Source organism: Lipophrys pholis (assembly GCF_963383615.2).
Source record: "Lipophrys pholis genome assembly, chromosome: 16".
NCBI classification, from domain to species: Eukaryota; Metazoa; Chordata; class Actinopteri; order Blenniiformes; family Blenniidae; genus Lipophrys; species Lipophrys pholis.
The window spans coordinates 17512533-17537410 of record NC_137634.1 but is presented as its reverse complement, the minus strand read 5'-3'; the positions used below and the strand labels follow the sequence as shown (position 1 = coordinate 17537410).

The following is a 24878-nucleotide window of genomic DNA, read 5'->3' as shown; positions in this document are numbered from 1 at the left end:
TGGCGACTGGAGCAACCCCTCATTGGGTTAATAAGGGGGTTAATTTGCAGAATCGAACCAGCGTACATGGAACAGGGGGTAGGCAGTCACATGTTAGACATTTTTTTGACGTCTTCATCTTCATATGAGGGAATATTCCATGCGGCAGCCCGTTGCGCAACGTCGAAGGAGATTACGCGACTCTTTCGTTTCAGGCCTCTCGGCGTGTCCGCCTGCCCGTAATGGTTTCTCTCCACCTTGGCATGATGGCGCATATGGTTCTATAAATCTGGACATCCTAAGAATACATTTATGCGAATGCAAAATGCAGAAGTTGGTCTTCGAAACTCAAGTGTGTTCCCTGAAATCTCACTTCCCTTTCTTCATGTGACTCCTCTCCTTACAATTCAAAAATGTTTTTGTTTCTGCGGTTCAATAAGCTTGTTCATTCTACGAATATTTCCTTTTCATTATCCGTTCTTTTTTTGACCTTTTTTTTTGTTTTTTGTATTATTTCTCTGTTACAGCCCAGACAGCATCGCTACCTGTTGGTACATCCTGCTCTCGGGATCCGTATTCGTCAAGGAGCACATGTATCTCGCCAGATGTTGGTATGTACAACGCATGCTGAATGTTTTCATTCTTATATCTTACTTATGTTCTTAAATGTGACTAACCGCAACATTCTCGAGAAATAAACGGAGACTTTAGGATTATTTTTTCAGGAAAACGTTGCTGTTTTTCATTCGAAAGCTCATGTCCACAGTCTGTGTTGTCATGTCAACAGTTGTTGTTCAAAACACTGATATAACACATTCTCCTGTGCTGTTCGTTCTACCTATATTCTGTGGTGAAACTGAGGAGCACTGGCAGCTTTGTGAAACAGGAACCTGGAAAGCCTGGCACAAGCTGCAGGATTTTTTAAAAAATCTTCACAGATCAAGAGAACCACACTTGATGATCACAAATGCCAGATCGCGCAAGATCTCCGTCATTCTGGTCTAATAGTGTGTGGTGTGACTTTGGAGCTCAGCACACACTGACCGATTCTTCAGCAGAGTATCAGGCGCTGCACTATAGACTTCTATAAAACTATATATATAGGTCTATGTTCTTCACACTCAACACTGTATTCCAGATCTCGCGTAGTCAAACGTGACTTCAGTGTAAAACACGGCATCTCGACGTAAACAAACATGTTTCCACATATCAACCTTGGGCTGATATTACAACTCGGGATTTTCTTTTATCGAGGTAACTTCTGGATTAACCCTGGGATTTCCGTACCGTGAAGCAGAGTCACTTCTTACCGGGATAAATCACCCCGGTACTCTGATGTTTAACTCCGCGGCAGAGAATGAAGGCGCCGGCTACTGACCAATCCGATCTCTTGGAAAATCACCTGCCTATTTTTACAATATCCTGATTGGTGCACGGATTGTCTCGCCCACTTGGAATACTCAGAACGCCGCAGTGCGGAGGCGGAGTGTTTAGAGCGATCTTTATGACCTAATAAAACAAATCCTCGTCACTGGGGGCTTTGAAGGATGTCTTTGTTCTTGACTTGTTCCAAGTCTGTTTAGCTCCACGAGGGTTGATCTGTAATAACGAGGTTAATAATAATGGTCACGTCCGATATAACTGCAGAAACGTGAATTTATGGAGCGCACATCTACTCTGCCCTCACGATGACAAATTAATATTCCAACACAAAATGCATTCACACTGGGGAAAACAAACTGATGGAAAATATCAAGTTAAAGGAGAGCAGTGAGGAATAATAAAGTGAACCTGTGCCGTGCAGGACCGCTTATATTGTCCAATGAGTTAAAATCGTATAACCCCATGAAGTCAGGCATTAACAAGTCAGGAACTTTCTGGCTTTGGCTGCAGCAGCAGCGCTGCTTTCAGCCTGGTTGACTTTTATACCGGCACACATGACGTCACATCCCCTGCTGCTCGGCTCCTCTCGGAGCAGAACACACACTGCAGGATTTCTCGTTGCAAATATTGAACCCTTTTCATTATCGCCGATCTCTCCTTCCGAGACCTTCCGAGCGGATCGGACCCGCCAAAATCGCTCTTGACACTCCCCGCACCACAGGAAAATTTATTTTTTTTGCATACATCTGACAATCGGGCCTGTGCCCCTGATGCTCTTGAGAAAGATCGGGACAAGAATCGTCCCAATTACCCGGTAGAGTGTGCCGGCCTTTAGCTGATGTAGCCGTAACTTGGAGTAATGGCCGAGCTTCTCCTGTGGTTGTTTTCACAAGTTAGAGGGTTTAATGAAGATTAATGGAGCTTAAATCAGCCGGCCAGAAGAAGAAATGCCTGCTCGATTTCAATTTAACTACCCTTCAAAGCATCAGATTATCTAGCTAAAGCTATCATGGCCCTATACGCTGCGTTTAAATACATAAACTGTGTTGGACATAGTGAATATTATATATCATAACTTAAAGCGGCTTCAGCAGCTCACAGCGACGGTGAAGGAGCTCGTCCGGGCCTCATTATATCTCTGAAAGTAATTTATTGTCAATCATGATTTATGATGTGGTCTCGTTGCTTCATTTTGTTCGTATTTTGCTTTTGTGGAGTTTTTACATCAAGTCAGTTGTTTGAAGTTTTTATCCATTTGCATTGAGAAATTTAGAATACTGATAGTGAAATATAACTAATCATACTAATATTTTTGGTTTTTAATCTGGTGAACTACAGATGAATAATCTGTGAATATTTGCACCAATAAATACAAATGAAAACTAATGAATACAACCTCTTGCACGATTTGCCTTTGAAAGAATATCTACAGTTGGTTATCTGTTGCGGTGGACCGACGTCCTCGCCGAGGAGAGCACAGTCTTCGCCCCGAGTCAGCTGGGATTGACTCCAGCGCCCCCCTGATCATGATGTGTCGAATGAAAACACGACAACAGTTTTCCGTTCTCACCTGAAAACATCGTTGTGTGAAAGGGGCCTTTAGATAAAGTTGGATGGAAGGATAGTTGCAAGAATAGACTACTAAAACGTACTAGAACCAACACTAACACTGCAGAGTGGCTGCCAGCAGCTGTGATCTTATGGACAAAATAAAAAACAACAACATGAAGGCAGGAATCATGGAGCTCAGCTTTGTCCACACATCACCTGCCAACCATTCCAAGCCTTGTAGTTCACCTATTGTACGTTGTTTATTTATTCTGTACACAGACTAATCCTGGGTGTTATGACTGGCTGTGTTGTCTCTGCTGGGCTCAGTGATTTCCCGAATTTTCCCCTGGATTCCCGCCAATGCTGAAACTCCAGGATTCGACTGCTCCATGTCAGAGACGTGTGTTTGCCTGGCAGCGAATCCCAAATATCCACTAGGACTCCTCTTAGTTGCTTTGTTTTTTGGAGGAAGCTGTGTTAGTGTGAAAAATACTTGTATTGTATTATCTGTTGTAAGCAATAAGTTCTTGCTTCAGATGAGTCAAAGTGCCAAGGAAATACCTCTTTTGCACCTGTTTCAACAGTGGAATTGTTGTAATGGTGGAAGCTGAGGCAGCAAATGCTTGAGGTCGGCCCTCAGCTCGGCGTTTACCTTGCTCTGTCCTTTTACGAGGACTGAGACAGAAGCAAAGTGGATCATAAAATGAAAGGGGGGCGGGTGCCTTCTTTTCAAGAATATCTTGAAAACAAACAGGGTAAACTTGGTAAACTGTATGTTTTTTTTTTTCTTTCCAAGATGGGTATGATGTCAAAAGTATAGTGTCTCATAACATCTATCCATCAACCCACCCGCGCATCCTTCTGTCCGTCCGTCCATCCATCAATCCATGTGTTTATCCATCACACACTAAAACGGAAGGTCGTGCTCGCAATATGGAAAAGAACACATCGCCATCTGCTCATCTTTAGTTTCCATCACTGGGGGCAATTTCTCTGAAAGGAAGCAGCGTTGCATGTTGAACTTCCCTCGAGACCTAAATGAGAGTTGTAGATAACTTTACAGGGAACTACTGTTGTACGTTTTATCACATGTGTATGGTTCAGATCAGTTACTGGAATTACCACCCACTATTTATTCCGGAATATACAGTATAACAGAATCCCATATAGGTTTAATGAAAACAGCAGGTTTGCCTAATGTGCATGACATATTTGATTCTTCCCAACAGGAAGTCAAACAATGAATTGACACGTTAGTAACCAGATGAACTACAATTATTATATCCCCTATGTTGTTTTGGTCATTAGCTCTTTGGCGACCACTCAAAATCTGAGGTTTACAATCACAGGAGACTACGAACATCAGAATTTTACCAAACGTCCAGCTGGAATACAGCTTTCAGATGAATTGTGTCGAAGCTGCTTGACGCCTACTTCCTCTTCATCCTCTTGTAGTTGCGGGTGCTTACATGATGAAGGAACAGCAGCTGCTGAAACACAAAGTGGCAATTGTGGCAGAAAAGAATTGTTGGCCATGTATCAATAACCCCAGGGCAGCTAGGGGTGTGTGTGTGTGTGTGTGTGTGTGTGTGTGTGTGTGTGTGTGTGTGTGTGTGTGTGTGTGTGTGTGTGTGTGTGTGTGTGTGTGTGTGTGTGTGTGTGTGTGTGTGTGTGTGTGTGTGTGTGTGTGTGTGTGTGTGTGTGTGTGTGTGTGTGTGTGTGTGTGCACGGGCATGCATGTGTGGGTCACTTGATAATATGAAGTGTGGGGGAAGGTTAGTGTTGGGCAAAGGACTGGAGGGTGTGTGTGTGTGTGGGGGGGGGGGGGGGTAGTTGTTTTGGAGCACTAGTAGCAGTGAGGTGGGGGGGTGGAGTTGGAAAGGGTTAGCGAATGAGCTAATGGGAGGAGTTCTGTGCACACATACGTGTATATGCATGTGTATGTGTGTGTGTGCGTGTGTGGTTTTGTGGAATGCGGAACCCCTGGCAAAGCAGTGGCTGGCCATGTGTTCCTGAGCAGGCTGCCCGCCTGGAGCCCAGAAGCACATCCAGGCAGGAAATGAGCAGGCTACGCACACACGCACACACACACACGGAGTGACAAACACACACCTCGCTAGAGCCAGTGGACAGACAGACGGGCAGGCAGAAGTGAAAAAGAGAGAGAAGTCACTCCTCCCTCAGTTAAAGTCAAACTTAAAGCCCGACACTCACTCACTTCTGCTTTCTGTAGGAACTTTTTCTTTTCTCTTGTTCGCACTGTGGAATACCAAAAACAAACACTCGGACCTAATCCTGGATTATCCGAATAATGAACTTTCCCCCGTCTGCATTGTGGATAATGTGGATTATTTCACCTACGAGCAATACAAAGACTTGGACTTCCAGCCTTCCTGCAAGTGGTCAGTAGCCGTGACGTTTTTGTTGCTCTCTCGCCTCATGATCATGTTGTTCACTTCAGAGAGTCCTTCGCTGGCCAGACAATTGAGGTTTTTCAAAACTCCCTCGCTCCTTTTTTTTCTCTTCTGCATTCTTCCCCTCAGCATGCTCCATTTCCTGCCTCCCATCATTTATCCTGCTGGACAGCCAGGGGCTCCCCGTGGCACTGTGGCAGGATGGCTAACCAGCGCTGGGCCCCATTCTTCTGAAAAACACACCGCTAACAACCGCACGCTGTCGTTCTGTATCGACGCTGATTATCTTAAGGAGAAACAGACCTCTCTTTGGCCATTCATGTGTGATTAAGGTCTGTCGGTTGAAGTGTTTCTCCTGGCAGTTTTTACTGCACCCCCTGCTGTTAATTTATCGATGAATACATGCAAAGGGAGGAACAACTGTAATAATGAAAAGTACAGAAGTGATGTATGCGGCACTGGGACGCTGGCATACTATATCAATTTATTGATTGGTTTTCAGAGTTGTGCAGCATCTAAGAAGCAAAGATTAACTTTATTTATTTTTTTAATCAGATTTGAGGATTTTTTTTCTGGGAAAGGAAAGATTTCAGCAAGCTCCACTTAAGTTGTGGGCAGTGAATTTTAGACTCAATCAAGAGGGGTTTTCTGAACAAACCGCAGCGCAAGTGAAGCTGATGGTGCTCTGAGTGTGCCCTTCTGCCTCATCATTCTCTCTCAGATGAAACACCATGTGTCCGTCGGACCCACTGCATCACTGCGCGTACGTGTTTGGTGGTCTGTTTATGGTAGCGACCGTGAGCCAGCTCCCCTGTTTTCTTTACTCTGGGCGTGTGTGTTCGTGAGTCAGAGTGGTCAGTGTTCACCAGCAAAGCAGTACGACTGAAGGAAAGAACGGAGGAGCAGACCTCTTGTGTGTGTGTGTGTGTGTGTGTGTGGTTGTGGTTTGTGGGTCATCATTTCTATCACCGTCTATGGTGCCAAGTGGGCCTATTTGTGTCTGATTTGCAAGGAAAAACCTAAACTTTCTGTTGACTCAAATGACAAAGATTTGTTTGTTTTGTTTAGTATAACAAAGTTGGGAAGTGAACATTTTCCTGTGGGCTGGTTTGGTGGATGGTGCTGCCTCATTCATTCCAGTGACACCAGTCTGACCAGGCTGCAGGGCTGCAATTGTGGGTCATTGTGGCATAAAAGTAAAAGAAAACTTTTTTTTTTTTTTTTTCTGTCCAGAATCCAGCTTGTTGCTCATTCTCATGTATGGATAGTCAATGTATAAATAGTATATTGCTTCACCTTCTTTCCTATATGCTCACTTTTTTGTTTTTATTTGTGACAGATCTGTTGCAAGTACTTACAGACAGCACAAAATATATAATTTCCTGGTGCTCTGATGCTTTTTATATTTATTTTTTTTATACTCCTGAAGCACTCTAAGTTGCATTTTTTGCAACTATCTTGATGAAAAAATGTAAATGACTAATTGGATTCTTTTAGCACTTTTGGTGTGTGCGTGTGTGCGTGTGTGCGTGTGTGCGTGTGTGCGTGTGTGCGCGTGTGCGCGTGTGCGCGTGTGTGTGTGTGTGTGTGTGTGTGCGTGTGCGCGTGTGCGCGTGTGCGCGTGTGTGCGTGTGTGCGTGTGTGTGTGCGTGTGTGTGTGTGTGCGTGTGTGTGTGTGGCCTTAGTTTCTCTACCGGCTGTCATGGTTTATTGCCCGTGGCACTGCAGCTGTCACTGGACCGGCACTGAACCTGTTCGTCCCTCTGCCAACAACTTGTTTCTGCAGGAAAAAGAGGGGAGAGAAATCATCACCTGCTGAAGTCTAGCACTGGGTGAGCTTCGGCTCTATGGGAGGAGGTTTCCAATCCTGTTAATGGTGGTTTATTCAAAAAGAAAAGCTCCAAGCAACAAAGTAGTAAAATAGGTAATGTAGTGTGGATTTCTCTTTCTTCTTTATTTGAAGAAACATACAACAACTCTGCCAAATTACCAACACAGAGTAACATGGAACCGTTTTAAGTCAGCTCCACAATTGTATAGTTTTGGATTGTGTGTTTATTTTTGGCATTAAAATTCTGTTGTCTGTGACTTAATAGCGAATCTGGTTGGATCTCAACTGTTTAATACTGATTGTTGTTGTCAAGGAGATTGAGTTTTTGCAGAAATGATCGCTGGAATTCCTTAATGTGAATAAATGAGAATTTCTGAATATGGTAATTATTTATGATATTAACAACAATTACTTTGTAGACTGATTGTAGCATGTATTTCAGAGACAGTATATATGTGAAAAAAAGATAAAGACAGCGGTTCAATGCTGGTTTAGGATTTGATTTGTTTGCATAGGTTTCTGCAAGTCTTTAGGAGTCAATACTACCAAATAGATTCAGAATAGAGCTCAACCAGCTAATATGAGCCAGAAGGACAACTGCTCTTATAAACATGTTGTTAACTGAGGGGCAGTTCGATCTTAAACCACATCAGTGATTGTTCCAGTGCGCAATAACTGGAGGAAGTAAACTGGAGCTCTGATTTGTGGCCGTATCAGTGTGTTAGTTTCATGAGCTCATGAAGCTCTAATCCATCTGTTATTTTGTCAAACCGAAGGCTAAAGTCTGGCCTTATTGTGGTATTAGTGGTTTGTTTGATTTCCTCTCTAGGACACAGATGATTCAGAGGCATCACATTTCATTTCAGTCGGAGCCACAGCATCATTTTGTTAGGTAAACACCACATAACTGGTTACTCACTCGCAGTGATTCAAGTTTGTTGATCCTTCCTGTTTTTTGTGGAAATGCAGCAGGTTAAAAAAAGAATGGAGGGGATGAAGGTGCGCACACATCCGCGATATAACTGTTGACATACCAGTCAAGAACGCTCGCTCTCCTGATATGCCTTATCATTCGCAAACTCCCTCTCTTTTTGCGTGCCTCTATCGGTCTGTCTCACACGCGCACAAACTCGCCCACAGTGAGGAGGCAGGCTTGGCAGGCTTTGTGCGGCACTGACAGCGACCAGGCGTCTCGCCTCAGTGGAGTGTGGAGAGATCTGTCAGAGTCAGGCTGACCTCCAGCCTAAGCGCTCCGAGAGAACTGAAAGCCCAGCCGACTGCATTCCTGGCTGGGAGTGCTTGGGCGTCCAAGCTCTGGTGGAGTCAGTGGGTATGGATAGTATGCATTTCATGTCATTCACCCAGTCCTTCTTTATTCTGTGTTCCTGTATCGGACAGTTTATATGATATACATTTTAAACATTTATTCATGAAAAGAAAAAAAAGGAAAACCATTCTGGAGCTTGAACTGGCCAAACTGGTGATCAGATCCATGTGTTTCCAAGCATCTTTCTGACTCAAGTGCCACTGACAGACAACGATGAACGCTCACAGCTGTAGGAATGCTTTCTGCAGCTGACACTGACCTTTGACCTCACCGTAGGGAGGCAGGAAAAGACAGATTGTGCTGAGAAATGGTGGAGAATGCGTCATATCACTCACTCATCCAAACAAAGTAAAGCCATGCTGAAGGCTGGAATATATCGTAACAACGTTGTTAGAAGAAGAATTTCTCCTTCTAACTACTTTGTTTGCTGTAAATGGTACTAAAATGAGAAAAATCAATATGAAGCATTATACGTTTTGCTGTCCTTGGGTCCACCTGACCGATGCGTATTATGAAAAGTGTCTTATATTTTGTAGGCGTAGTGAATAATATAGTTTCCTTTGGGAAAAACCTCATGTAATGCTTTTAGTCTTAATTGTATTTCGGTATCTGAATGGGACTGGGTCAAAGCCCTCATTTGCCCCATTCGGGTATCGTGCGTCTGAACAGTTCAACACTCAATGTGTCTGAGTGCATGTGGCAGTAAAGTGCCAAATAAATCCGCTCACAGTTAATTTGGGCCTGGTTCAGCTGCAGCGGGAGAGGTTTCCCACAAAAATTTCTCCAATTCCAGCGGCTGCAGATTTATTCCTGCCTCAGCTGTGACGCAGGGAGGCTTTGATTCTGCACAAGGCTTCACAACTGTTTCCATTTCCTGAGAACTCTTGTCTTTCAGAAGAAAACTAGCTCATCCAATTGTAAATCATGGACTTTCATCATTGTTTCTATCATTAGAAGCTATTATGTAGATAGACTTTCATCTGAGCCCCAAATCAGGAGACTGACATTAAGTATCGTCTGTGGGAGTGACGCTGTGATTGACGAAGGGACGAGATGAAAGTTTTTCTTTTTTTGATCCAGCCAAAGCAAAAACCGGTAAGAAGAGGGGCAGAAAAGATGAAAGGGAATGTGGAACGAGACCAGGGGAAAGCAGAAGAAAACAGCAATACAGAAAATAAAAGAGAGAAGCAGTGGACTGGACATAAGAGCGGAAGCAAAGCAAGAAAAAAACAGGAAGGTTGAGATGAATACATTAAACGAGTGATCACAGGGAACGTGAGAGACGGGTAGAAAGGAGTCGATAGATGAGGAATAAAAACAGAGAAGCAGACATCAGAAAGATAAGGAAGTATTTGGGGAGGCAAATGTGGAGTCGAAGGGCAGAAGGATGAGATGTGATGGACAGAGGAGAGAAATGATTGAAAGGAGGAGCTGTGGGGATGGGAGACAGTGAAAGGGTGCAATCAGAGGAGAAGTGAGAGTGAAAGCTGGCTGGCTCCCAGCTCAGCACGCTTCCATGATTAAAACCAGCCGCTCCCACAGACCTTAAACAATGCTGAGTCGCCACTTTCAGCATGCCAAAAGGGAGCAGGACATGTTTACAGCCCAATCTGTTCACAGGGTTCAACGCACACGCTGATTGAGCTGTACATACTGCGGGGCGGGGGCGGGATCTCTCAGACTCTTTGACAGCGCAGAGACCTGCGTAATGGCAATATGCATTGCTGGAGACACTCGGTGGGTGAGCTTGTGGGAAGAGACGTCTCAAAATAAAGCTGGTTTGAAAAACTAAACCTAATTTTAGGTTCTTTTTTCCTATTCTGAGCATCCTCCATCTTTGTTACTTTGTTTTTACTAACATTAACCAGAGAACTGAAGAGGAGGTGAAACAATTTGAATTAATTTTTTTGTTTCAATCAAAATATCACAAAGTTTCTGTAAACTACTCTCGAGCTCGCTGATAATTGAACTCAGTTTGCCAATTTGTTCTATTTTAATACTTCAACCACAATGAGAATACCTCCAGAGAGACATCAACATGTACGCCAGGAGTGGCCAACCATGTATTTCAGTGACACTGCAGTGAATACCAGTGATGTTATTGGGTATTTTTGTGATATCTGGCCTCGCTTTTGCAGCAGCAGTTTGTAATTTGCAGACGGTCCCGGCAATCTGGTCACTCAGCCGGCTGCTCATAGAGAACAATGTTGTTTCTGCTGCTCCAAAGACAACTACTTTTGACAGAAATGACCTTGTGGTGTATTGCCTACCTCGCACCGATGGGAAAGAGGCGTTGTTTGTGTGTTGATGACGTTTCATTTAAGAGTAATTGACGCTGGAACTTTACAGAGCCGCTCTCAGCAGGCGTATCTTTGTCTGGGTCTAATCCGTCAATTAACTCCAACTTCTTCACATACCTGCTCCGTGTGGTGTATCAGAATGTACATTAGAAAGCCAGCTGGGATCACTAACTGACTAAAGGATGAAAAAGAAGCCACAGACGTCAAAACATGGAACTCCTCACCGTACATGCAGGGTTTCACCCTAAGTCCAGCATCCTGAGGCGATACACCAAGTGAAGAGAGGGAGGCCGAGGACAAGTGAGCGTTAGAGCCACGATCCAATATGAAACATCAAAAAACCAAGAATACATCAGGCAGACGGCTCCAGAGGATGAGCTGCTAAGTGAATGCCTGACAGCTGAAACCTGTTGAGAATGAGATGGAGCAGGTAACATGGAGAAACAAGCTCCTACATGGCGTGTACCACCGCTAGATAGAGGAAGTGGCCGATATCAAGAAGACCTACCGATGGCTAGAAAATGCTGGACTGGCAGGCAGGCAACGATTCCCCAGAGACGGTCCGGCTCACAGTGGCAGGGTGTAAGAGGCAAGCAGGATCAGCGTATATGGAGGGATACAACCAAGTTGCTGGGATAGTGTACAGAAACATTTGTGCCCAGGATGGACTTGAGGTAGCCGAATCCCAACGGGACACTGCCCCAAAGGTGGTTGACAACAAACAAGACAAAACAACAGAAGAGGGCTGTCGTGATAGATGTGGCAGTACCAGCTGACAGTAACATCAGAAAGAAAGTTCACAAAATGGTTGAAAAGTACCAAGGGTTTAGTCTTTTACACAACGTTGTGTAAAATATAAAAAAAAATTCTTGGACACATGAAGCTATCATATTGAGCTCGGGGACATTTTTTTCTACGAATCTCTTAAGAAGTAGTGTTGATAAGTTATTCCGAAGCAAGTTGTATTACAGAGAAAGTTATCACCACTCCATCCGTTCTGAATGTACTTTTAATTCCCCACATACAAAGTGAATGGCCATGAAGGGCTGAACATTATGTCAACATACACAATCCATGAGTGAGGAGACCTTGTTATTCATCAACAAGGCTTGTCACTGTTCTGGGACATGTTTTAGGAGTGAGCTCAGGCGTCATTCTGAGAGTTCATGTGATGAGGGATCAGCAGGAGTCTCCCACATGGTCTCCCCGCAGCATCAGCTGCTCTCCTCTCCACTACCAGTGGACATAATAACCCAGCTGACGGCATCAAAAGCTGTGGGGCCTGCATTGTGTGTGACTGATAACACAGTGGTTCAATCCTAATATTGGTCCGTCTGAACGTGCTTTTCTTTTTTCCATCAGTGATTGAACCCCTCACTGCAAGCCGTCCTGCTCTGATACGATGCAAATCATACCATGGATTTAATACTCAATTTATTTATTTTTTTTAGGTGTCTGGTAAAATCTGATATACAGGTAATAGTAAACCGAGTTACTCTCATGTGTAAGAAAGGTATTATAAAGGTAACGGTGCGTTAAAACACTAAAACAGCTTTAAAAATGACTTTCCGACCTCTCGAGGGGACGTTTATATTGTGTCTCTAGCAAGGTGAGAATTATAGCCTCTTAAATATGAAATTGTGTTTTTTTAATAGTCTGGTGATTTCATGGATTTCCACAGGATTTACTGCTGTTGACACACAATTTAGTGGGATTGCTCTGGGCTTCCCTCAATCTATGTTGGAGCCAAGGCAGAGATATCCATATAAACATCTTTTTTTTTTTTAAGCAGTAAATATATGTGAAGCCTTTGGAATGACATAGTTTTCTGCAATAATTAGTCATAAAATGAGATCAGATCAACATCTCAGGCACAAGAATAGACGAGCAGTTATATGTCATGACTTCTTGGACAAATAATGTGTAAAAGGAAGTTTTACAATGGACACTTTGTGTTGATCTGCTAAGATGTGACTTATGGAAGTATATGCTTGAATTAGTCCGACACATAAACCACAAGGTGGGAAAAACAAACATTTACAATGCTGTGGAAAAATGTAAATGAACCCCCGAGCTACTGTCGCCCCCAAATAAGCTGATCCTGTCAGACATCATAACTTGAGCCCTTCCAAATGTTTCAGACGTCTTGCAGAGCATTCGCTGACCGAACCTCCAGAGCGACTGTCATTACCCATTAAAAATACTCAGTTAAAGCTGTATTTATATTAAACCTAAATCCTGCATGGCGAAGGAAATGGAATCAAATTTTAGAACATTAAAGGTCATTCACCATGAAAGGAAACGATTGCTTAAATATTAAATGAAATGAACAATACAATTCATAAATGGGAGAAAAAGAAAAAAAAAGGTCAAACCCTTTATGACTCGTCTTGTTAAAATGTTTGAATTTAATGTAGTTTTACCATTTCTATGCAGTTAATTCGACAAGTCAGACGTTCTTCTAAAATGATCAGTATGATGACTTCCTTGTTGTTAAATCTTTCGCTGGCTCACAGCCCATCAGAACAACCCATGTTATTTAAGTTGTTTCAGCTGTATATTGACTGATTGGTACCTTTCACTGTGAACAGATGTTCCTCCTGTGCAGTATTTCCCATGGCCCACACACTCTCGGCATCATATTACGTTTAATCACAGGCCATTTCAATCATTTGTGCAATTATTGTAATTCACTGTCCTCTCATGTTGGTCTCCGTCTGCGGGTGGGCGAGTGTGATTGTATACATCTGCTGCTGTCACCGTCTGAGTATTGTCTTAATTTTCCTTGATATTTATTTTTCTGTTCCGATACTTATTGCGTGTCTTTGTTCCCTCCGCAGTTTTGGCAAGCAGCTGGGGGGCCGACGAGGCTGTGAATGCATCACTTTGGAGCCCTCCGAAATGATTGTGGTGAGTGAAGACACACCTCCTCGCTCTCTGTTCGACTCTGCGTCTCTTTTGTTTCCTACCAAAGGACCTCCCTTTTATCCTCCCACCCCTGCCATCCCTGTCCTTTGATTTTATCCCTGTTTTCCTGTCTTCATTTGATGTCTGCGTCACCTTTTTTTTTTTCTCCTCTGCACTCCTCTGTTCGGCCTTTTTCAGATTTTTATTTCATCTCACTTCTTTGTCTCGCTCACCTCTGCTCTTTATCTTCTACCTTTCTTCACTTTATATATTTACTAAATTTGAAGGAGCCTTCTTGGCAAGAGTTTTTTTTTTGTAGTACATTTTTTTAGTCAGTTAGTTTACTTTTGATAGCGGCAGAGCAAGGCACTCACAATTCAAATAAAAAGGTAGAAAAAAACCCCCCAAAACAAATCTCACATATGCAAGTATGAAGACAGATGAAATTCCTATTTTCATTTTCATTATCAACACGCATTCTGGTATGTACAGAGCGGAAGGAAAGAGAACGATGGAAGTGAAACTCGAGAGGAAAGAGACGCACAGTCGGTGATGTGCATATGAATATAGAGTTTAGAGTTAGTTGCACGGTGAGCTCATAACCCGCTCCCGGAAAACCCGCGTATTACAGAAACTGAAACAGTGAGGCCTGCCACCCCCACGACAAGAAATGATTTCAGCCGCTCAAATCGGGCAGTCTCACTCTTTTATTCGTGGCTGAAATTTGGTGGATTCAGGTGAGGGTGGGGATGGAAAGTGGCCGGTAGACAAGAGAGTTTTGTCTTTCAGTGCGGCTCCTTTTCAACACAACGGTCCAGTACAGCGACTTGTGACCCGTGACAATAAGATACAAAGTCCAACATGTGAAAACATTGCTGGTTTTTAAAGTCAGTATTTTTTATCTTTGCAATCACAACTAATAAAGCTTCGAGAGCTTCTTCACAATATTTCATGAAACAGAAGTGTCATGTGTTCCTGTTTACCTCCACAAGGTCGCAGTGCATACAAATCTGTCTCCTGCTCTTCCTCCCGAATGTCCTTCCTTCTTTCTGCGTGTGTCGGAGGGGGGGGTCAAGAAAGATCCGGCCGTATGAGACGAAGTGAGCCCGTAAAGTTTTACAACATCGTGCAGCAGGTTCCACAACTTCTATCGACGCTTCTGAACAGGATGTGAAAAACAAACCTTGAACTCCTTGGACCCATGTCCCTGTAACAGTCAAATCAACGACGTCTCACAAAGTCCCCGGGGAAGTTTCGATTCAGATTTTCAGATATTTTTTTTTTCCTCAAAGAAACACTCATCTGAGATTTCTGGTGCTCTGACTCTACCAAGTTACCAAACATAGTTGCTGCGGGAGAAGTGATGAAACCCCATCATCCCCAGACGAGCTCCATGTTTGAATCTGAGGTAATAGAGTGCAAGACTTCTTGACATAAGTTACCCTCGTATCACCCCATTTGCAAAACAATAGTGAAAGCGTTCATATTAGGGCTTTCCGAGACTTTTTAACCAGGGGAGTCCCCCCGGGTTTACAGGAAGTGATGTTTCACCCAAAACTAAAAAAGAAACACGAGAGTATCTCCCACGGATGACTGATCATTTTTTTGCAAATCTTTTCCAAAAACTCCCAGGAAAATATGAAGGTTTCAGCAAGTGTACTTGTTTTGGTTTTGGTTATGTAGGACATTATGTTTTGGCGGCAGAAATTTCGCAATTTTATTTTTTTTGTCACTCAAATAAAATGTAACATGCAACAACAAAACACTGAGATGAATTTAATTGAGGCTTGGATTGCTTTACATAATTGTTGTTGTTGTTGTTGCTTTGTGTGAGTTGTATGACTGAGACTACATTTACACAACAATGTTTTCAAGTGAAACCTTTAAATCTTTTGGTGCTCTGGGGCCACTGGAAACGGTTCACAAGGTGCAATTCTTTGAAAACACTCCAACGCCACCTCGTTTTAGACGGAGGAGAATTCAACTTATTGGCAACGGTGCTTCGGTCGTGGTAAATACGTCTACTACACGTGCATGAGAAAATTGACAATAACAACAATGGCGGCCCCCAGAGAGAATATTCTCCTGGTACTTGGTAGTTCGAGAGCTGAGAGTCACCCATAATAGCGATCCTGCTTGGTGGCTGTTCATCCAAATGTCCATGTACCTACCTTTTTATTTTTCCCCCATAATATTTGTATTCAACTTTACACTGTACTTGCCGTTATTACTTTATAACGTATTGTACTCTGAGCATGTGCGTGTTATTTTAACACCCACTGGTGGTTCCACATAAATGTATAGGCTGCTATCTCTCTTTTATTATGTGTAAAACTAAGGGTTGCATCACTTTGTATGTAAAATCTCACAATCTGTGCTACGGTATATTTCATATTACTCAATTCTTGCAGTCACAGTCCTTTCTCTCACCAAGCTGTGGCTTTTGCACAAAAAAAGTATGTGTGTATTTTACTAAATGTCTTCCAGTTCCTATTACTGCCAGATTACAAACCTCTTATTGCAGTCCATTTGAACATTAATGAGATATATATTGATGAGCTATTTATCATTTTCAAAAGCACATACAGAGACTTAATTGTAAATAGTGAATACGTTACAGGTAGAAAAGAGATTGTTTGGAAGGGATAACAGTTCATCTTATCAGATAATTGTCCTTTGTAGTAAGATAACCCTCAGAAACATGGAACTACAGCAAATAAACAAAAAAAAAAAAAAAAAGTCTACAATGAACACATTGTAAAACTTCCCCACTCTGAAGTGATGTAGGTAAATATTTAAATTGAGAACACATACAAACCTCACCAATGTTTTCTCAATTGAATAATCTTGCATTTGTTTAAAGCATCCATTATCGTCTTGGAGTAAAAAGAGACACAGATTGTAGTAGAAAGGCGAATACTAATAATATGAACAAGATGGAGAATGCCGGTTTTATTTGTCTGCGTCTGCACATATGGACATGTCTGTTTTTATCTCACCATAATTGTTTTTTATTTTTTCTCTGAAATTGAGGAAATGAGACGTTGTTGATGTCCAAGCATACCTCCTGTTGTCCACCTTACCAGACGGTCGTCTCTCTATGCAACTCCACACAGGAGAGCAGGGTGATTCTCCGACTGTGGAATATCAAAGTAATAGAAAGTAAACAAAAGAGAAGACACAAGGTTTGGGACGTCTCTCAACAAGGTCATTGAGCATATTTACTCAAAAACGAGGACAAAGCATATTTAAGCTTGTGTAAAAATACTTATTAGATTCATATTTAAATGTTTTTTTTAATGTTTATTTAAATGTCTCACAAAGGTCTTTGACCAAAATGTGGCTTTGCAACTGGGCATGTGTCCGGCGCTTTTCAAACGGACGAAGAACTCTGACCTTTCTTTTGCTCATTTAATATAATGTCACATTTTGCAAAATAGAACTGTAATAGATATTTATAGAACCTTCCACCATGTGACAGCTTCTTTCTGGAGGAACTGTGCTTCCTGGCTATCTAGCCATACATCCTGTCCCTGATGTAATATCTTTTGAATGACTCAAATGAATTCCTTCAATTCTGACCCGTGCTTTTACCCAGAGATGAACGAAGATGGAGAGCGTACGCATCTCACGTGTTTCCCGTTTCTGTGAAATAAACATCTCAGGAAACCTTTGCGGGGATGTTTTCATATTTGCCGTAGAGGTTAACACAAACCGTGGATGTCAGACTCACAGTGTCTTCACATGTGCCACATTTTTTTCCAAAGCCCACAATTAATATTTTCAATGATATTTCTTGCAAGACCTCCCAATTATACAGGATAACTACAAAAATTGGTACCCAGCAGGAGCTTTATTAGATTGAAATCTAGTGACTGTGGAAGCCATTGGGAGTCCAGTGAACTCGTTATTTTCCAAAAAGCGGTTTCAGGTGATTTGAGCTTTGTGACATGGTTTGTTATCCTGCTGGAAGTAGGTCTCAGAAGATGGTGCACTGTGGTCAGAATGTTACGGACATGGTCAGCAACAATTCTTAAGCAGGCTCAGTAGTTCAAACTATACACAATTGATACTAAAGGGCCCAAAGTGTGCAAAGAAAAAAAATCTCCCTCTCAATTCTACCAGCCTGGCCTGGCCTGAACCATCGATAATAGGAAGGATGGAAAGGAGAGTTGTACCCGGGGTGGTCCTTTGTAGCCCATCAGCTGCATGTGTTCTGTGATTAAAGAGGCCATTCTCTTCTTACCTCTGGCATCAACAAGACATTTTCACCCTGACAACTGCCACTCACTGGATATTCTTTCTCTCGTTTTTAACCATTGTCTGATGAAAGTCCCAGTAAATCAGGAATTTACAAATCTGAGAATCCTCCACGGGAACGCAGGAGCCCCACTACAAAATTACTGAATCGGGTGAAATTAAGCAACATGTTCAGTTTTTGAGCTAGTAATGGTTTGAATTCAATGAATTTGTGCTCCTATGGTGAAATAAAAGAGAAGCTGGTGACCTAACAAAAGCTCAAAAGCTACATAAAACTTAAGAAGTACATCTTAAGAAGTACATAAATGTGACTATGGGTTCAAATAATTCTTTTTTTTTTTTATGTTAAGTACCTTTCAAGTTAGCACTGAAAGCCATGTAAACTTAAGTGTTAAACCTCTGCCAGATTAGTGCCAATGGGTTTTTAAAGACGTCTTGCAGAAAGCACCAAACTGTTCCCATGCTGAAAATCGCCTCCAAAATACATGTTGCATGCGGCTTGTGAGTAGGTATGTCACTACAATACGTCAAGAGAAAAATTAAATCCTGCTGCTTCCATTCAGTCTCTGCACGCTGATTGAAAGCTGATGGAAAAGCTCTTGTGACTCACACAGAGGTAATTGATGCATGTTAAAATTCAGGCGGCAGCGACTTGTTTGGAATCAAACAGAGAAACTGTGGGAAGCGATGCTGAGTGGTAATAGCTGAACAGACAAAGAAAACAGTGGCAGGGTTGGGGTTGGGGGGGGGGGGGGGGGGGGGGGGGGGTTCGAGAAAAAGAGAACATGACACCAGTCACAGTGGTTGACAGATTATTTCTTGGATGCGCGGTGCAAAATCCTCTCAGCGGTGAGTGCTCATCATCAATGATGTCTTCAGAGAGACAGTGGAGGAATTCTTAAATCAACACTCCAACGTCGACGATTGAAAATGAAAAGAAAGTCTGAACACAAGTACACACACACACACACACACACACACACACACACACACACACACACACACACACACACACACACACACACACACACACACACACACACACACACACACACACACACACACACACACACAGAAGAGCAGAAGGATTGTGGTCGAGTTGCATCGCGCTGCAGCCAATCAGCTAATTAGGGCCATGGGAATAGTCGAGGGAATGTAATCTGTGGCTTTCTTCATGACTCCGGTCACAGGATGGACAGAAGTGACATTCATGGACTGACAGGGCGGGGTTGTTTTTGAGTGTGTGCGATGGGAATGGAGGGAAATGAAAGGAAATAAGCAGTGGGGAAGAAGGGGGTGTGAAATGAACGAACAGAGTGAGGGAAAACAACAACAACAACAACAACAAAAAAGAAGAAAAACCTAACCAGTGCCATGGTGGCAGGCCAACCATCAGATAGACAGAAAGGAATGTAAACCGGTGGATGAGTATACGTGAAGGTAATCACATAAGTATGTAACTGAGGAAACGGGAAGTGTGGTCACTGTATTGCAGTGACTGTCAGTCAAAAAAAAACACATAACCACATGGTCATGAGATAGATGGAGACAAAGAGCCAGAGAAGAAAAAAAATAATGACATGGTCACGGGGTGAACATAGAATGGTAGTAGATTTCTGACCTGCCCACAAGGATTCTCCTGTATCACCTTCGGGTGGTCCGTCTCATGGGGCCCATTAAAACTCAGGGACGTGACTTATTTTATTTTATTTATTTATTTATTTTTCCTGCTATGAGACAGGACACATCGATACCAATACCAGGGCCGTTCTTCAATTCTTATGTGTTGTTTTTTCACTGAACTATCCTTCATGCAGTTGTTTCAGAGTCCATTACAACCAAAGTACCCACGGTGCAGCAGTTATTCCGTATATTACACCTGAACTCCCTTCACACGAAGGTTGTTCCGCTGTCCGTCTCGACTCACAGCCGCTATTGAGTCCCATTTCAACTGTGACAGAAAATCGTTGGGTCCAGCTTCTCTCCTACGATTTACTTCAAAGCCGCGCGCTGATCGATGTGCGAGATACTCCGAAGTCAAACTGCTCCGCGATGTTTACCTTTGAGAAACATAATCCTTGTCTTTTCACGACTTTCATTGCATGCGTCACTTGTGGGAATACATGTAGGCAGACGGCATAAACGGCTTGTCTGGCCTCTGCCTTCCATTCTTTCAGCACAAACGGTAATCATATCTCCTCATCACTCTCTGTGGCTGATCATGGGTCTGTCTATTCGGGGCATCTGTGAATACGCATGACTTGCCTGAGGAAAGAGCCTCACAGTGGTCACTCACATAAGCTCTGTGTCTGAACGATCTGATGAAATCTCTCCTACTAAGCACATTACAACATGGTAAGCTCGACGCGGCGAGCGGGTATTTAAAAAAAAGACTTCACATCAGAGGCTTCGTCGCACGTTCAGATGTTGTCGGATACGTGAATGAATTTCGAATTCCTCCCAGATAAAATGAAACGGCTTTTTGGAGAGTCTCAGCTCAGTGTCTTGTTTTGTGTCGTTTGAAGCGTTCGGAGTGTCGGCAGCTCCATCACATCTAGATCTCCAGACACACCGAAAAGAAATCCGCAGATCGAGGGTGAGGCGAAAATATGAGATGAGTAATGAACATTTGGGAAGCGGAAAAGACGACAACAAAAGACTAGCGAGTAGTGATAGTAGTGCCAAAAAAAAAAAAGATGGCGTTCAAATGCCAGTTCAGAGATTATTCAGTTTTTCCTCTCATGGCTTCTCAGTACAGGTTGACAAACTGGCCCGCTGCACGATGACAGTGGAAACAGGTAAACAACAAACATGAGGGATACTTGTTTAGAGCAACCAGTCAGAGCGTTAGAGAGGACACTATTTACTACCAGCTGGGAAGTCTTGAGGTTATTTCAGGTTTCACTATTATCTATTATAGAGAACATTTTGTGCCCTGAATGTCCCATGAGGACACTGGAGATGATAAAGAGACACATGGCAACATCTGAGAATGGAAGCTCTTATAAAAGGATCTCAACTCTTTGATTGAGTCTCTTACTTGTTGCGATTTTTGAAGTTGAAATCTAATATTCTTGCTCTTGTTCTGTGTAGGTTCGCCACAGTTTCAACATTTTTACATTTGAGTGACTGCCGGTAAAAATGAGTCTGTGCTCAATCAGTTCGGTGTCGTGGCTAAAATTCTCATTCTCATGAAACATAAATGCAATGAACGACCATGAATGAAACAAACGGCAAACAAAAAAAATGAGGGGAAAAAAAAAATACAACGAAATAAGCTCTAAAGAAATCCTCCTCAGATTTGAGTTGGGTAACAGATTATACTTTTTTTTAATGTGGTGATTAGTCACATAATAAGGCTATTGACTTCCTAATCATTATGCAATGCGGAAAGAAAACAGATTCCTCCTCTAACAACAGACAAGCACAGAAAGCCTGTGGGGAATGATTTGTATGGCCGGAATCTGTGTGCTTCGCTGTTTTTCTTTTCTTTTTTTTTTTTGTTTCTTGCTGCCTGCTGAGGATATTTGTGTATTTACGGTTTCCTGGAGGAAACTGTGGGCTCAGTGTATGCTCTGTGCGCGTGTCAGACAGCGGCAGAGAACCAGCGAGCGAGCATGTGAGTAAGTCTGTCAGTATGCAACGTGTTGAGCAGCTGAACTCCGTCCTGAACTCTTTTGGCCCCGGCATTAGACACGTCTTGCCAAATTGGACACGAAAAGAGAAGCAACCCTCGTTTTTTGGTTGTTTTTGTTGATTTTTTGGCAGGATTTTTATTTTTTTAAATTAATTTGGTTTCTCCTCCTTACTGGACGCGCGCCGCGGAGGATGTAATGTTGGGGAATCCCCCAGGATTCTGGACTTTGTTTCAATTGTTGGACGCGGCATTTCGATTCGTCTTTGTACACAAGTATTTCCCAGCACTTTTCTCCCTCCGCCGTTGTGGTATTTCCTGCTTTTATGTGTTGTTGTGATCCCGTCCTTGTGTCCGGATGAGTGTGCTCCGCTGGCACCGGCTCTCGGCGCTCTGGAAGAGCTGGATGTTCAACCAGGCCCCTGCAGAAGAGCAGGGCCACATATCAGAGGCTCAGAGAAGTGAATGGAGTACAAAGAAGGATCAGAACTCAGACTTTCAGGATTTAACCGACTTCAAGACCGAAAACTTGGATTGTCGGAGTGGAAAGTCACTCACTGACGACCGGATTGTGGACTTTACCAACCGCAGCACGGCCCCTAATATCCAGAAGTCAGACTTACTACAACGCAGCTGTTCTGAGCCATGCTCTCCCGTCTCGGACAGTCAGGAGCAGTCCTCCGGCTGCCGCCAAGGACCTCCAAGTTGCCGCTCTGAGGAAAGTGTCAACTGTGTTTTGCAGGTGGATAACAACAGCGAAGGGGACGACAGCTTTCTGCAGCGAGAGGGCTCCCAACGGAGGTCCAGGCGGCGCTTCAGGAGAATCAACCCAAGGGGAGAGCGGGAGCTGATCACCGACGGACAAGACCCCGCCAGCTACAACACGGTAGGAGTGAATCCACCACTCGCCGCACAGGCTATTACTAACACCATTTTGTATTAACCCGTTGAAATAATAATGATCACACAAGTAGAAAATAGTGCTTTGCTGCTTCTTGCCAAGTCCTGATACTTCTTCAAGACAGCTTTGTTTTATGGCTCTGTGATCAGCATGCAGTCGTCTGTTTAGGTTCATCAAATGTTAGCCGCCACTGATTATATTTATATCAGGTAAGTCATTCTAAATGACAAATGTACAATGGTGAACTTGAACTGTTTTTACTGCAGTGGAGTCCTGAGGATAATTCTCAGCATCACACAAATGAAAAACGCCTCGTCTGTTATAAACGATGACTTAAAGAAATTAACTAGTCCACTCCGATTTGATGCTGTTGTTGGTGTTTTGAATTGAGTTCTTTGTTAAAGTAATGGCGGCGGTTATGCATGTCCACTACATGAGTTTGAGTTTCCCTCCCTCCGATAGCATCGCTGGGGCCCGCAGTGTGTCAGTTAGTCCCAACTAATCATCAGAAGCCACACTGCGATCATAGTGGCTGAGGCGTACAGCACACACACATACACACACATACACAAAAAGGCGCATAAACTTTGCTGACATTTGCACATTCCCCAACTCCTGCAAAGCTCCCCAGGGCTCCACAAAGGGGCTTAACGGAGAGCTTAAAGTGTCCTCTGTTGACCCTACCTGCCTCCCTAGTCTCTAGGTGAATGTGCCATTTTTTTTAAATTGACATTTCTTGTGCCTTCAGGATTGCATAATCCCACTGAATTTATAGTGTAAAAGGGAATCTGTTCTGATGTGCTACTGCAAAAAGGCAGAAAAAAAACACAAATGCCCTGACAATGCTGAGAATGACTGTGGGACTGCATTAAATTCTGGTTTGACTGGAGAGGTGACACACATTGGATACAAAAGACACCAGTGACACAAGACACCATTGTGACATAGATTATACTCTGATCATTGTTAAGTGACTCAATCTGGCCTTTGAATAATGTGATATCATACTGACTGCTTTGGTGCTAACGGCTGATTCTAACTCCGTCTCCTGTTTTTCTTCTATTTTCATGTCCCTGCATGTGTCTCCCGTCCTCAGGATTATGTCAACAACCAGGTCAGTAACTCTGCTAGCATTAATTCATGTGTGTGCTTTTATTTGGGAGTAATCCTGCATCCACCAGGTTTTTTGCCGATGTTTCTGCTGTCCATTTGTGTTTATGTGTGAGTCACTTCTGGCGCAGACACCTGTTGTTTAGACACTCGCAGTGTTTGGTGGGGAAGCCGGCCGTTTTGGGGCTGCCACACACACACACACGCGCGCACACACCGCTGTCCGCTGACACTGTGGGTGGCACAGGGGAAGGGGGGCTAAAAGGGGAACAAACAGATGCATGCTGGGAGCAACAACAACTGACTGGTTAACAAATGGACGGTGCTTTAGTCTGCTCCTTGACAGTTAAACCCTGACAGGAAAGCAACAGATTTATGGCTAGAGTCAGTTGCATAACGCGGGTTACCTCACTTATTCGAGGGGCAGTGTGTGCCAAAGAGGAAACTCTCTGCTTTCAAATCTCGTTTTCAATTTGCATTCATTGCATAATCCGCGTTCATGGTTTGCTGAAGTAAAGGGCAATACAAGGGACAAGTCACGATAATATCATAGCTTTTTGGGTTGTTATCAGTAAGTATGTATGTCAAACAGGGAGTTCGAATGAACTGCAGCAATAAAATGTCTTTAAAAGGCAATTCAGTTAATTGCTCTCAGCTTTTTGGAAAAAAGAAAATTTGTGTCGACTTTTCAACAACGTCAAAGCACTTATACGCTGGTGTCAAAGGTATTTATGTTAAATATGCGGATTCTTCTCATTGGCTTCTATTGGTATTGCACAAACTCAACCCTTTATTGGAGACTCGGCCCACCATGTAAGTGTTTGTGTTGTTATCTGGTCCCTCATACAAATGTAATTGTCAACCGCTCGTTTGGATTATTTTTGCTCTTGTTTGAGTGCGTCTTAGGAGGGGATCCCCGGCTGCGGTAATATAATCACAGTAAGCAGATGTTACGCATGCTACAAAAGCATATTGTACACACAGGCCCCAAACAGAACTGTGGTTGTGGAAGTGGATCAGAGGATGTCGTTCAGAGGTCTTATCGGGCCATAATAACATCAGTAATCCATTATCGCTGTTCTGTACTGGTGTCTGGTGTCTCTGGCTCTCTTTAATGGCCTCTGCCGAAGTGAATGAAGTTCCTCAAGCTATGAATTGAGACAAGTTCAGACAAAAAAAAATGATGGAATGGGAAAGAGGTTGCCTCCATCTTGAGCAGGGAGTTGAGCACAATAGAGTAAAAAAATCACAGCAATGATTTTGGCGTGGTTGACTTGTATT

At 43.1% G+C, this 24878-nt stretch overlaps 1 protein-coding gene across 5 annotated transcripts in view; it reads left to right on the top strand.

Annotated features, from left to right (window-relative positions):
* rapgef6 (Rap guanine nucleotide exchange factor (GEF) 6) overlaps positions 1–24878 on the top strand; it is a 135266-nt gene that overhangs the window by 32574 nt on the left and 77814 nt on the right. For 2 of the 5 annotated variants that reach the window (XM_080483628.1, XM_080483627.1), the window contains exons 4-7: positions 507–590; positions 13626–13695; positions 22329–22472; positions 23584–23601. In XM_080483628.1, coding sequence (XP_080339754.1) covers positions 507–590; positions 13626–13695; positions 22329–22472; positions 23584–23601 — 316 coding nt within the window. Of the gene's footprint in view, positions 1–506; positions 591–5184; positions 5316–13625; positions 13696–21540; positions 22473–23583; positions 23602–24878 lie in introns of those variants that run through there. The other 3 variants (XM_080483626.1, XM_080483625.1, XM_080483629.1) reach the window with 2 other exon arrangements.